Source organism: Taudactylus pleione, unplaced genomic scaffold (genome assembly GCF_031769625.1).
Source record: "Taudactylus pleione unplaced genomic scaffold, aTauple2 ptg000579l, whole genome shotgun sequence".
Taxonomy (NCBI): Eukaryota; Metazoa; Chordata; class Amphibia; order Anura; family Myobatrachidae; genus Taudactylus; species Taudactylus pleione.
Window position 1 is genome coordinate 4,780,644 of NW_028284981.1, and position 13,941 is coordinate 4,794,584.

General features: G+C 45.4%; 2 protein-coding genes across 2 annotated transcripts in view; one reads left to right on the forward strand and one right to left on the reverse strand.

Annotated features, from left to right (window-relative positions):
- FOXP3 (forkhead box P3) overlaps positions 1-6,381 on the reverse strand; it is a 168,293-nt gene extending 161,912 nt beyond the window's left edge. Inside the window, exons 1-2 of the mRNA XM_088453506.1 lie at positions 6,349-6,381; positions 4,117-4,171 (exon numbers count right to left, since the gene is read on the reverse strand). The gene's annotated coding sequence lies outside the window, so the exon portion shown is untranslated. The remainder of the gene's footprint in view (positions 1-4,116; positions 4,172-6,348) is intronic.
- A 162-nt stretch (positions 6,382-6,543) lies between these two features.
- Positions 6,544-13,941, forward strand: part of LOC148481471 (uncharacterized) — a 28,378-nt gene continuing 20,980 nt past the window's right edge. Inside the window, exons 1-4 of the mRNA XM_088453394.1 lie at positions 6,544-6,770; positions 7,091-7,898; positions 9,565-9,642; positions 9,722-9,833. Of these exons, the coding sequence (XP_088309520.1) occupies positions 7,152-7,898; positions 9,565-9,642; positions 9,722-9,833 (937 nt within the window). The 5' untranslated portion in view covers positions 6,544-6,770; positions 7,091-7,151. The remainder of the gene's footprint in view (positions 6,771-7,090; positions 7,899-9,564; positions 9,643-9,721; positions 9,834-13,941) is intronic.

Below are 13,941 nucleotides of genomic sequence, written 5' to 3' on the forward strand. Positions count from 1 at the left end.
CAAGTATAAGAGACTATAATATACAGGTGTATCTCTAATGCTTCACACAAATGATTATGATTAGATAAATGCTTTGCGGTTCTAGCAGTGACTATATTCCAGCACGCACCATGGAACCACATATATATCCTTCCAACTGTCAGGATTAGCCTCGATTTGAAGGATCGGTCCTATTGTCCCAGCGGTTGACACGTTTGTCCCTGCTCACCATGGTGAACTAGTCACTTGTGCGTATGACAATTCAAGGGAGAGAGGGAGCCTAGCTCTTCTGAAGAATTCGAAAAGACCATGTCCCCTCTAAAGTGTATGTGACCACACCTAGGGCCTGATTCAGACCCGCTTGCTAGATGCGGCCGCTCTCTCCGAGCGTATGCGGTTCTAGCAGTGACTATATTCCAGCACGCACCATGGAAGCCAATATACTGTATTCAAAGCATGAGTTAGAAAAATTCACTTATGTTGCTGATTGATCCACATACAGTCACAAGGGCATGGTGGAAACATTTCAACCAGCGCTCATGATACAATGAAAAATGGTGTCACGATTTGCAGAAGCGAAATGATTGATGACCACCCCCCGTGCGCCTACCGCCCAGAGCCTACACCTGCATGCGGTGACTGTGAGACTGAATCCTCAGGGGGCATTCAAGGTTAATTGGAATTAAATGACAATCCTGAGAATTAATGAGGGAAATTAGGCTATGTCCCACTAAGTTGGTCGTCCTCTTTACTATCCATGAGATACAGGAGGATATTCTAAATGGTTTATTATACACACAATTGCTATATACCTGTATAGAGATATAACTCTGTGACTGTTAGGTGCTGGACAGATAGTCAGCTAATATAAAAGCAGGAAAACGTAGCTACAGTAAGTAATATAGACTTAAAACAAGGCCCAGTATAATTTAAATATTCAATTGCCAGCAATCAATGTGATTATTCACATTGGGCTCAATTTACTAATATATACAGTCATGTTAGAAAAGGAAGTACAACATCTTTGAAACGTGTTTTTGTTTGTGCAAATTTCCTTTATTAGTTTCAAAGAATGACCAATAAATGTTGAAAAATACATTGAATATCCATTAGCAAAGGGTTTAAGGACAAGGCAGAGACAAAATAAGCCTATCACGCATATTTAACAATCATCTAATCCACACCACATCCTAAAATTTGTTAAATCTAATCCTAAGTGACAACTAATCAGTGTCTACTTTTTTATTCAATCAGAAAATAAGCTAAAATGAAGACTTTATGAGACGTATTCAAAATGGGTGAAATTTTTGCCAAAAAACAGGCGAAAACGGCAACAGGACGAAAAAAAACTGGAGAAAAGTTTTCTTCACCCCCGACCAGGCGGAAAAAAAAGCAAAATCCCTATTTTTGGCTAAAAATGTAAGGATTTCTTTCAGAAACCTTTGGACACCCCACCTAATGATGAATTACCGGAAAAAAACATTTGTAAGTTGCGTACTTTGGCAAAAAAAAAACACGCAAATTTTGGGCGGAGAAAATAAAAAACGTTGAAAAAAGATAGAAAGCTATTTTTTTCCAGGAAATTACTGTTCCACGGAAATTGGGGATTCTTTAAAATGGGCGCAAGTATAATTTCGTGTCGTAAAAACACAATTTTAAAAACCGTTAAAAAAAACGCCTGCTGCGACCGCGTGATATTTAAAACACTTGACGCATCCTTACCGCCCATCGAAAAATCAGACTCAATACGTTAAAACCATTTAGAACTTTAAAAATAATAAAAAAATTTGCGCTGTTGTATTCCACCAAAGTTCACAACTTATGATTTTTTTTTCCCGGTAATTTATCATGAAAGAAATCCCCACATTTTTAGCCACAAATAGGGATTTTGCATTTTTTTTTCGCCTGGTTTGGGATGGAGAAAACTTTTCTCCAGTTTTTTTTCGCCTGTTGCCGTTTTCACTTGTTTTTTGGCGAAAATTTTGTGTTTTTTTTTTAGCAAAAACGGCCGGTGAAATAAACGGCCGTTTTCGCCGCTAATTGAATGCGGCCCTGTGTATGAAAAAGTGAGTACACCCTTACAGCTTTCATATCCATAGCAGAGAGGGTTCATCTGAAGCTGGGTAGACAAGGTACGATCTGCACAAGCAACGATATCGCTGAACGAATTCCCTTGAACTTTTCTTTAGTGCAGGACAAGCAATACTGAGTGTACACACCGAAAGATATCTATGATAGATATCTTTCAGTGAAGTCATCCTGCCACATCTCTTAACTTGCAAATCGCGATGTAATCGTCCAAGTTGGCCTGCATGTACGGACGACCATAGATATCGTTATCGTCCATGCGGGAATGGGCATCTTTGGTCAATATGAACGATTTATCGTTGAACGATATCATGATCGTTCACAAATATTGTACCGTGTGTACGCACCTTAAAGTTGCATACACACGGGACGACCTATTCATCAATCAATATCGCTGAACGATCTCCTTTGAATTTCCTGGTGTGTTGGATGAACGATATTGTTCATCCACACACCAACAATATCACCCACGACCAACAACCATTCCCTCCTGCAGGCACTGATAGATATCGTCCAGGTTAGCCTGCGTGCATGGACAATTAACGATATCGTTATCGTTCCGTACGGGAATGCACATCATTGGTCGATCGTTGGCAGCATAAAAATTAACAATATAAACGATGAAAGATATAGTCATCGTTTATATTGTTCATTTAAATCGTACCGTGTGTACGCGCCATAAGTCAGATACTGCAAATCACATGCACCCCGTCATTTGATCATCAGGAAGTGCCACCACCTCTATACACAAGCTGCAGCGTGGCAGATCAGCCTGAGGCAACTGTGCTAACACTATGGCAAGGAGACAAGACAGCCAAAAGATCTCAGAGAAACAGTTATTGTCTCTCATCCACACTCTTTATCTGCTCCCATTCACGATTAGAAGACTTTTTTGGGATGCACCCACTCTGTGGAATGCCCTCCTCCGCACAACAAGTCTTTCCTCTGGTCTCCAAACCTTCAAGCATTCTATGAAAATTCACCTCTTCAGGCTGCGTATCAAATTCCAGAACCACCCACATAACCATCATAAGCTTCCCTAACTAATTACAGCCCCTCTATACAGTCCACATATAACTTTACATATTTTCTCTTTCTACACTCCCACATCCCCCTGAACCCAGGCCAACATCGCTGGACCATTTGCAATAAGTAGCCCTTATCCTTATGTGTCAATGCATATTTCCCTATAGAATGTAAGCTTGGAGGAGGACCCTCTTACCTCTTTGTCCGTCTGATATTACCCAGTCTTGTTTTATTACTGTATGTTCCCAACTGTAAATTGCAACAGAATATGCTGCGCTATATATGTAACTTAATAAATTAAATAAATATCTATGTATAGATCCCAAAAATGAAGAATTTATAGTAAGAATGACATAAGGAGATCATAGTCCTGCCTGACTGGTCATCCTGTTGCAGGCCACCATAAAGTTATAGGTGTGAGGGCTGTGTGGCTGGGATGGGCGCCGTGTAGTAGATGACAGCTCAAGTCAGAACGATTGGATCACGTTTTGCGGCAGCCGGTGGAAGTTACGGTGATTAATCTCTACGGCTAGCTTCATCATTATATTATACATACAATCAGTACTATCATTGAGAAAGTAAAGGTGCCTACACACTTACCGATCTGCACACGATCCGACATCGTGTACGATTTCCCTTTAAACTCCTCCCCGGCAGCTCTGCACACAATTTGGTGTTTAAAGTGTCCAATTTACAAACGATCTATCGTGCATCCAGACTTTTTCCAGTGCATTTGTGTTTCCAAGATTGGCAGATCTGCCCTACAGCACGGCAGATCTGACGATGCGATGTGCGACCAGCGGGGACGCGCATCGCATAGTGATCGTGAGTGGGGACTCACGATTTGGGCATTTTTTACACGATCTGTCGTTCCAATGCGTCGGAATCGTCCAGATCGTGTAAAAAGTCGGTAAGTGTGTAGGCACCTTAAGGTGATGCAGTCTCATTGGTTTTTAAAATGCAAAACTCATTTAAAGATGTTAATATATGATTTTTAGACCATGTGATAACTTTTAGACTTACATTTTTGACCTCCTGGTTTTTGCAGGCCAATTGTCCCAGTCCCCACAAAGTCATTCTGTAAAAGAGTTAGAGCACCATCATTATTTCAATTGACAGATCATTAGCACCAGTTTATTTGTAAGGCATAACAAAACTGCGCAGCGCCAGTCAGAATAACATATTATACAAAGTACAATTCATATATGAGAACAGCACAACATACGCGGCTGACAAATGATGAGCGAGACGCGAGACAGAGGGTAGAGTGGCCTCTGCTTGTGTGTGCTTACAGTTGCAAATGTAAGGCACAACTAAGTCCTAGGGGTATATTCAGACTTGCCTACCCTCCCGATCTGGTCAGGAGCCTCCCGAAAATCGGGTGCCGCTCCCGACCTCCCGGGAAGGCAGGCAAGCCTCCCGGGTGCCGACGACCCCCTCCTATCCCCCGCAATTACATGTAATACCCCAACAGTGGGGGGGGGGGGCGATTCGCATCATTTTGGCGCCGCCCCCTGCTTCATACTGCCTGTAATATCAGTAGTGTGTAGTGGGGGCGGGACCAAAATGACAAGATTGAGTGGCTCCGCCCCGCCCGCAAAACTCGTCATCTGGTCGGCCCCGCCCCTGTTTTCTGGCCACGCCCTCCCAGTCATGCCGATCTAGCTGCTCCCTCCCGAAAGGGGCAGCCAGATAGTCGGCAAGTATGGGTATATTTATTAAAGAGCGGGTTTTTAGAAGTGTAGATGTTGCTCATAGCAACCAATCAGATTCTACTTAACATTTATCTAGCACCTTCTAGAGAAGATAATAGCTAGTATCTGATTGGTTACTATCATACTTGCCGATATTCAGCTCTCTCCTCCCGGGAGGGAGCTGCATGCCTGCACACAGTGGGGGGCGTGGCCGGAAAATGGGTCTGTTTTGGGGGCGTGGCCGCAGGTTCGTGTCATCATGGCCCCGAAAATAAAGGCATTGTGAAGCAGGGGGCGGAGCCACGATTCAGCGCGAATCGCTTCATCGGGCCCCCCGCTGCGGGACTTTCTAGTAGGCAGCCAGGAGGCTTGCCTGCCTTTCCGGGTGGCCGGGAGTGGCACCCGATATTCGGGAGGCTCCCTACCAAATCGGGAGGGTATGCAAGCCTGGTTACTATGGGCAACATCTCCACTTCTCTGGCTACTATGGGCAACATCGCCACTTCTAAAAACCTGCTCTTCAGTAAGTTTTGACTATAAAAATTATTAGACTAGTAAAGAAGATATTCATAATATTTCTTTAAATTTCTATTATTATTTTTATTGTCAAAACTTTGGAGTATACTCAAGTATGACAGTACAGGCTCTGCCAACCTGCCTCACATCACTGATATTATATATCTCCATAGAGAATTTGGTACTTCCGTATCTTTGCGGCCCCCTGGTTACGCTGCTTACGTATCATCACTGAATAATGAAGATACGTAAGTAGCGTAACCAGGAAATACTATTCGACCCCTTGTGGGCTTGCTGCGCTCGCCTTGCAGCAGGCACGGTGGCTCGCTTCGCTCGCCACATGGATTTATTCCCCCTTAATGCCCACTTGGATGGTAGGGAATGACGGGGGCCGAATAGTATTTTCTGGTTACGCTACTTACGTAGCGTTACCAGGGGGCCGCAAAGATACGGAAGTACCGAGAATTCCGAAGGGGAGGGCAGGGTGTTTAAGGTGCTATACCTCAAAAGCTATAGGAGGTACCGAGTTGAAATTTGGTAGGGGCGGATAGAACTGTCACATGGTGCTCCATGCTAAATTTCAGGGCATAAACATAAAAAATGAGGATTTGGGAGTAATCTAAAGCTCCAGCTGTCCCATTTCTCTGACATATATATGTAAATATATATATATCTGTGTGTATATATATATATATATATATATACACACAGATATATATATATTTACACCACACACTAATATAGATACAAACATATATATATATATATATTTATATATATTATTTATATATACAAACAACGGGGGGCATTACCCTATAATTTTTTTTATATATATTTTTTTATAATTAAGATAGTGTATTTTTCAAATATGTTGTTATAGACTGTGATAAATTATATAATAAAAAGAACACGTCTTGGATTCTTCTTTTCGTGGTAAAGTGCATTGCTGGAATGGATTCTAGAATGACAGAATAGAACAGTCACGAATTATAAAGAAAAGATGCGGGTTTGCTCCCGCGTTGCATTATGGGCAACTACTACTCACACACAGCCCGCCCGCCCTACAGATTGCGTCCCAAGCCTCGCTCTGGCTAAAAGCGGCAAAAAAAGACGGGCGACTCAGACACTGCCTTTCTATAGGTCACCACTCTGCCGGGGGTGTGGCTCGCCTCACACTCCCCGCGGCGTGATTGGCCTGATGGGATGATTGGCAGCGGGGATGTGTTGTCGGAGGAAACAGTCTGCGGCTCGTCATCACGTGATCACGGGCTCGTATTGGGCGGGAGATGCTGGCTGGGCCCGAGCGGCCGTCGGTGACGTCCGTTAGTCACGTGCACGGTTGTTGACGTGACGTGGCGCCTGTGCACTGGTGTAGATGTGACAGGGGCAGTGACGTCACGCGGTGACAGCTCTCGTCTCGTGGTCGTCGGCGCCGGGGGGACAAGTTTTGAGGGGGGTCCCGGTGTGGTGAGTTTGTCTATTTGGAAGGTGGTATTGCCGTGTGTGGGGGTGGGGGCTGGGCGACGTTACAGCGTTGTCTTGGGGGTTGCTGATAGCTGCTCGGTTCAAAGTTGACCTGTCACCTATACACGATGGAGGCATCCATTTTGTGGCCCCAACTAATATTCATGAGAGTGTAGCCTATCAGAGCGCTGGGGGCCGTGACTTCATGAATATTAGTCGGGCCTCTTGAATATTAGGAGGATCCCTCAGTGAGTCACTGCTTCCCAGCAGACTGACTAGCTGCATGCTTGGTGGTGTAACATTGCCTCTTATTTGATTGACAGATGATGATGGGCCATGGGGTGCATTGGTGACTGTCTACTGATACTTTGAACTCTCTGCACCATGAGTTGTCCCGAGAAGAACGAAGAGTGCTCGCCTCCGCCAGCCAAACAGAGGAAGGTCTTGGAGACTGAGGAAAAGGAGAAGAATAATGGAGCCCTCGATCTGCCCGCTAGTCAGGAGGCAGAGGCTGCTCAGGCTCTGTGGGAGATGATCAACTGGCGGGAGTCGGGAGATCAGCGATCGGAAGGAAAAGAGCGGCCTGGCAACGTTACGCCGCACACTCCAGAGAGAGGAGGGACAGAGGATCCCCACGTAAGACTCCCGGTGTGTACCCCTGAGAGGGGAGATACAGGGGAGACTGCCAGAGGGACGCCACACATCCCAGAAGGTGGTGAAACTGGAGAGAAAAACCCAACACCATTAAAACCAGATCCTTTAAAGACAGATACAGAAGTAGATGAAGATTCAGGAGATCAGCGTAGACGGAGTGCACAGCAGAACCTTGAGAGAGCGGATTCAGAGGAGCCGGCTGTCTTGTCGCCTCTTTCTTCGGATTCAGAAACTGTGGATCCCCGATCGTGTAGTGAGGGTGATGAGTGTTGCATTGTCTCTGTTGGCACCCAGGCCACCAGCACCGATCGTTCCCTACAGGCACTGGAGTCTGTGCAGCAGGAACTCAAGGCAGTAAATGAACGAGCCGACCGGGCTTTGCTCCAACTCAAACGGCGATACGGGCAGTTGAGAAAACCACACATCCAGAAACGCAACGCCATTATACGCACCATCCCTGGTTTTTGGGTCACTGCTGTATCCTATTATGCTGTTTAAAGGTGTTTGTACATTTTTGAGTTACCTCCCTCCTTTAACTTAATCTCCATCACGTGTAGCTGTTTAGTGGTACTATGCTGGTGCCTGATTCAGAGTTGTACGTTATTGCACAGTAGCTGCATCTTTGGACGCAGGAGGCATCTTGTGTAAATGGACGCCTCCTACTGGCTTCTGTGTTCCGCAGCTGCATCCGAGGATACAGCATCGGATCACTCTGCATGACCACTCAGGATGACCGGGGGTTTCACGCAGCTGAAGCCAGTGAAGCTTTGTACAAGGATGCACTGGCTTCAGCATGCCCAGAAAGTGGAGGTGACATGCCCTCACTTTCTGGGATGCTGCCTGATGCAGTCCCCAAACGTCCGCAGCCTGTCCATCAGGCTGCGCCGCCTGGGCACTGTGAACGAACTTGCAGAAGCAGATCTGCACATGCTCACCACAGATTTTGTGCGTGCGCAGAACTTTTAACATCGGAGTTGTATGCATACCATCTGGTTTGTGTACTACTGTGAATCAGGCCCGCAATTCCACTATTGCCTCCAGTGAAGCTCCAGTTGTGTCTGCGTGCATGGACCAATGTAATGCAATGTAAGCTGCACTCTGATCGGATTGGCTGTTATGGTCCAATTAGATACACGCTCATATTCTGCCGGATTCGCCAAACACTTCAGTACAGGTAATGGTAGAGTAATTCTGTTAGCTCTATCCATGAACCTTTCAAACACGGGTGACAAGGTTGACCGGAAGAGTTCAAGAAGGGGGATAGTGGCAGTAGGATGACATATGATTGTTACCTGCTTGTAAACAGAATTTGATTATTTAATAGCCGCCAAGAGTGCCGTACGAATCTGAGTATATTACATTTCCTCTACCTTCGGGAGAGGTAATTGAGGAGGGCACTGGCACATGGTAATTTACTAAACTGTGCAAGTACTGGCTACACTTTTCCATATATATATATATATACACTATTCAAAATAAAATACCAAGGATGTGTTTAAAGAAACGCATGTTAAGAACGTTTTTAAATGAATATAATGTAAGTTTTTGAATCAATAGTGCAGCAATTGTGCTGCTTATTCATTTCCTATATCATTAAATCTCCAGAATAATAAATATTTAGTATTCTAATATTTTGTCTGTGTTTTAAATCGATTATTTTAATTTGCTAATCATCTTCACTCCAGGTTAGCAAAGAGTATGTATTATTTTCTTATACAGTTAGGCCGATATACTTATATTTCTTTTTTTTATTTTTCAAAATAGCAAATTGTACATACATATAATGTCCATTAGTAAGAATAAAATGGAGTACTATGTGTTACATAAAAAAGTACTTGTACATATATGACATTAGTATAAAAGATAACATTCAGAAAGATAAACAAAGAGGTATAGTGGATTTTTTAACATATATATTATACATTTATTTATTTAATATTTTGCATATTATTAAATGCTTTTCACCTTCACAGTTCTATTATAACTAGTGTCATAGAGGTCCAATTTTTTTTTCTTTTAGTTGCCAGAAAGGGTTAGGCTTACGCTTATTTGTTCAGATGACTGAATTATGTAAGCATGGGAATACTGTATTGCTCAAAGCTTTGCCCCTACCTGTGTCTTCCTTGACTTCCCACAATTTCAGTTTCTCAATCACCCACAACTGTCTGCTATGATTGATAACCGTGATGAGGACACGCTGAGTTACATGAACAAATTGCAGGTAGGTGGGACAGGAAAAGATGCCCTTTTAAGCTTTAAGATGTTTCATTTCCATACCAACCCTGTTTCCTTTTGTATAGGTGGAGGATTTCACACACTTAAAGTCAAGTTGTAAGATCAAATTCTACTTCAACTCCAACCCCTACTTCAAGAATGATGTGATCATCAAAGAGTTTCAATATGGCTCCTCTGGTGAGTATTGTTTTTGTAGTTAGAGTAGACATCGCGAGTCGGCAACTTGGGGGTCTGCATTGAACCTCTTCTGCCCCACTGGTCTGTTTTTAAGATTGCATGTTTTCTCTGAGATTCCTCTACAATTGCTACCTTCACCCAGGGTCTGTGCTGACAGACCCAAGCCAACTCATTAAGCGGTTCTGTTTATTGCCAGCACCCCTGTGTTTTTTGGCAGGTCCCACATACATTTAAAGTAAACGCATCCTTTTATTGGGTGTCAATAAAGAGGGATTATATGTTAATTTTAAAGTATCTTGAACTCTAGCTGTGCGCTGCCAGTGATAATGACTCTTACTCCTCTGTGGGAGTATGGGTGGTGGTGGGGGCTAGGATGACTAATATCCATTTTTGCCTAGATTGCCCCCACACTCTATACAATATACACTTTACCTAGTCAGATCGCCATTTGTGCCATTTTGAGTTTCACATGTCTAAATTACATCAGTTTTTATGAAAAAACAGATCAATATTGCACCTAGTATATCAGGAGAATACAAAAAGTTATGAATATTTTTTTGTTGTTATTAATAACAAGTGAGATGCCCATTCCAGGGACAACCTTTTGGCTCATCAGCAATGGTTGAACTACATCTCCTGTGATGTTTAGCAGTAGCTGGTTGCCCATTCCTGAGTCATTCTGTAATTTACTGTTAATTATTATGTATTATATTAAAGTCATTGGTTTCTACTTCAGGGTCCATAGGGTATCCACAGGATACCTTGGGGTATAGGTGATGACGTCAGGCACGGACACCACAGAGTTAAATTTTCAGCCTCCCAGGATGTGGGCAACGCTCCCTGTGTTTCCCCATATGGCTTATTGCAGCGAGTGGTGGTTTCATCACATGCAGGGGTCCCTGGGCAGTTGATGGTACCCCAGTGTATCCTGTTTTTCGCCCCCCCAGGTCTTGCAGGAGCCTGTGGGTGAATTTATTGTCCAAATGGTATAGCACCTGATGGACGTTTTACAGGGGGAGTCGCCATTTCGGCCTTCTAAACGGCCTTTCGGGTCTCAGACGGCTAAGGATAATAAGGACATGACGTCTGATGACGGTAACATTATTGACTTTTTCAGATACGAGCCCCTTAGTGCAGAGGAGGCGTAGTCTGGGTCTAAAGTCTATATACCTGGCCTTATACGGGCAGTCCATGCGGCTTTGGTTATTACATATCCCCCGTGGCTAAATCCAAATATGCCTTCTTTAAGGGTAAGGGTGTTGCCACTGTAATTCCTCTATCTGGTCGGGTGGATCATTTAGAGGAGGCGTGGAAAATCCGGGTGATCGGTTCCAGCCTCAAAAACTGTTGACCTTTTGCATACCCCTTTGCGGATAATTACTTTTCCGAATGGGAGTTACCTTTACGGGTAGATTCTCATGTTACACGCCTAGTGAGGAGTGCTACGTTGCCCATGCCCTCCAGGTCCTCCTTGAAGGAGGTTACAGATTACAAGGTGCAAATATATCTAAAATCCAATTATTCCCTTGCTGGAGGGGCGTCCAGGCCGGCTATGGCCGTGTGCTGGGGGCCAGAGCCATGGACCGCTGGGTAGGTAACTGGATCTCTGCACACTGACTCTCCGGCAGAGCAGGTGGATAGTGGCAAATTCTCATAGACTTAGCCACGTTCATAATGAGACAGTCTTACATATAGCCTGCTCCTTTCCAGAATCTCCTTGGCAGCAGTAGCGGCTCGGCAGCAGTAGCGGCTCGCCGCTTCCTGTGGTTGCGCTCTTGGAAAGCGGACGCAGATTCCATTTGGAATGCTTTGCCTTTTATGGGACAGGTCCTGTTTGACCCTCATCTGGACACAATTGTGGCCCCGCAGGCAGCAGCTATTTCTGCGTGTCTGCCATCGGCTACAGTCCCATCGGGGTCTGGGGCTTCGTCTTTTCGGCCCTGTGAGGCCAGGGTAAGTCTAAAATACAGCTTTCCAAGACAGTCAGTAGCCAGGAAATCTGCTCAGCCATAAGAACAGTCTTGGAGTACAAGACATCCTACCCCCAAGTTGGACTATAAGTCTTCAGCCTCACGGGACGGGCCTCCTCTCGGGGGACCCCAGAGTTGGAGGCCGGCTTCTCCAGTTCGCCCAGTGCTGGTGTCCGACCACCACGGACACTGGGGTAAGAGAAGTATTTCTTGAAGGTATGTCCTCTAATCCCGGTAAAGGCCTCCCAGCTGGTTTTTCATTACAGGTCTTCTGTCAATTCAAGACAAGGCCCTGTAATTTTTGAGGGTGTTACACTCTATGCTACAGGCAGGAGTTATAGTACCTATTCCGTTGCCCCAAAGGGGAACGGGGTATTACTCCATCCTCTTTCTGGTACAGAAACCCAATGGGTCTTACCAGGACATCCTCAACCTCGAATCCTTCAACAAATTCTTAAGGGTTCCTCGGTTCAGGAGGGGGACCCTGCATTCCATCATTCAATGGAGCCTGGGAATTTTGTGGTGTCGTTGGATATATTCAGGGTGACTACCTGAATATCCCTATTTTCTTAGCACACCAGTGTTTTCCTCAGGTTTGCAGTGGTCGATAAGCATTTCCAGTTTCTGGCATTGCCCCTTGGCCTGGCCTCCGCGCCTCACGGTTTACCAGGGTCATGGCAGTTATGGCAGGCCACCTGCGGATGCAGGGGGTCCGCTTGTTACCCTATCCGGTTGACCACCTGTTGTTACCAGGGTATCCAGAGATACTTCAGTGCCATCTGCAGTGGACAATATCTGTGTTGCTACGTTACGGCTGACTGATAAACTGGAAATGGTCTTCTCTGATTCCTTACAGAGGATGCTCCATATCCCAACATCTGAGGATCTTTGTGATTGAGGAAAAGATCTCTGCATTACAGGAAAAGGTACGCAGTTGCCTGCGGATTCGCCGAGTGTCTATTCACTCGGCAATGTGTTCCTGGGTTCCAGGGTGTCACTGTTCGACATGGTGGAGAGTACCCAGTTTCACTCTAAACCTCTAGAAAAAATTGATCCTCTCCGGATGGGATGGGTTGCCCCATAGGATAAAGTCAATAGTGCTTTCCCCGGAGGTTTGTCTCTCTCTGGCCTGGTGGCTGCGGAAAGCTCACCTAAACAAAGGGCACCCCCTTTGGGATTGCGGACAGGGTCCTTCTGACGACGGACGCCAGTATCCGTGGCTGGGAAGCAGTGACGGGTCCACACTTGTTCCAGGGCAGGTGGACACCAGCAGATTATGCGCTTCCCATAAACATCTGAGAACTCTGAGCAGTATTCAAGGTTCTCCAGCATGCAGGACAGGTCCTCCACGGAAATACCGTGCAGGTACAGTCTGACAATGCCATCATGATGGCTTATGTAAACCACCTAGGAGGTTTCCGAAGTCAGGCGACACTGACAGTGGTGTCCCGAATTCTGTCTTGGGTGGAAGGCTATATCCCTGCCATCATCGGCAGTGTTCATTCAGGAATCCTCAGATGGAAAGCAGGCTTTCTTAGCCGTCAAGACGTGCATTCAGGGAAATGTCCGCTTCATCAGGAGGTGTTCAGTCTTCTGGTGAACAAGTGGAGCCTTTCAGAGATGAGACTCTTCTGGTAGACGTATGTAGGTCCAGTGGACCTTCCAAGCTGTGTACCTCGTCCCTCCATTATCCCTTCTTCCTCCAGTAATGGCAAGAAGAAGGCATGCTCCTGCTGATGGCTCCAGCGTGGGCCAAACGGCACTATTACTCGGATCTTCGGAGCCTCTCAGTTAACACTCCGAAGCTGTTGCCTCTACGCCCGGACCTGTTGTCTCAGGATCCTGGCTGATACCCAGACCTGGGTTGTCTGTCCTTGACGGTGTGGCGGTGGAGACTGCCCTCTTAACGTCTAGGGGTTTTCCAGCTCTATAGTTAACAGGGGCTCTGTCCATGCTAAGAGCTCGGAAGCTTTTATCTGCAAGAATTTACCATCAGGTATGGCATACTTTCTTTCAATTGTGTCGCCCTAGAGGTTATGCGCCTCGGGTAATCCGGATATCCAGAGTGTTGGCTTTCCTACAGGTGGGCTTAGATAACGGTCTTCGCCTTGCTTACCTGAGGGTGCAGGTTTCTGCCC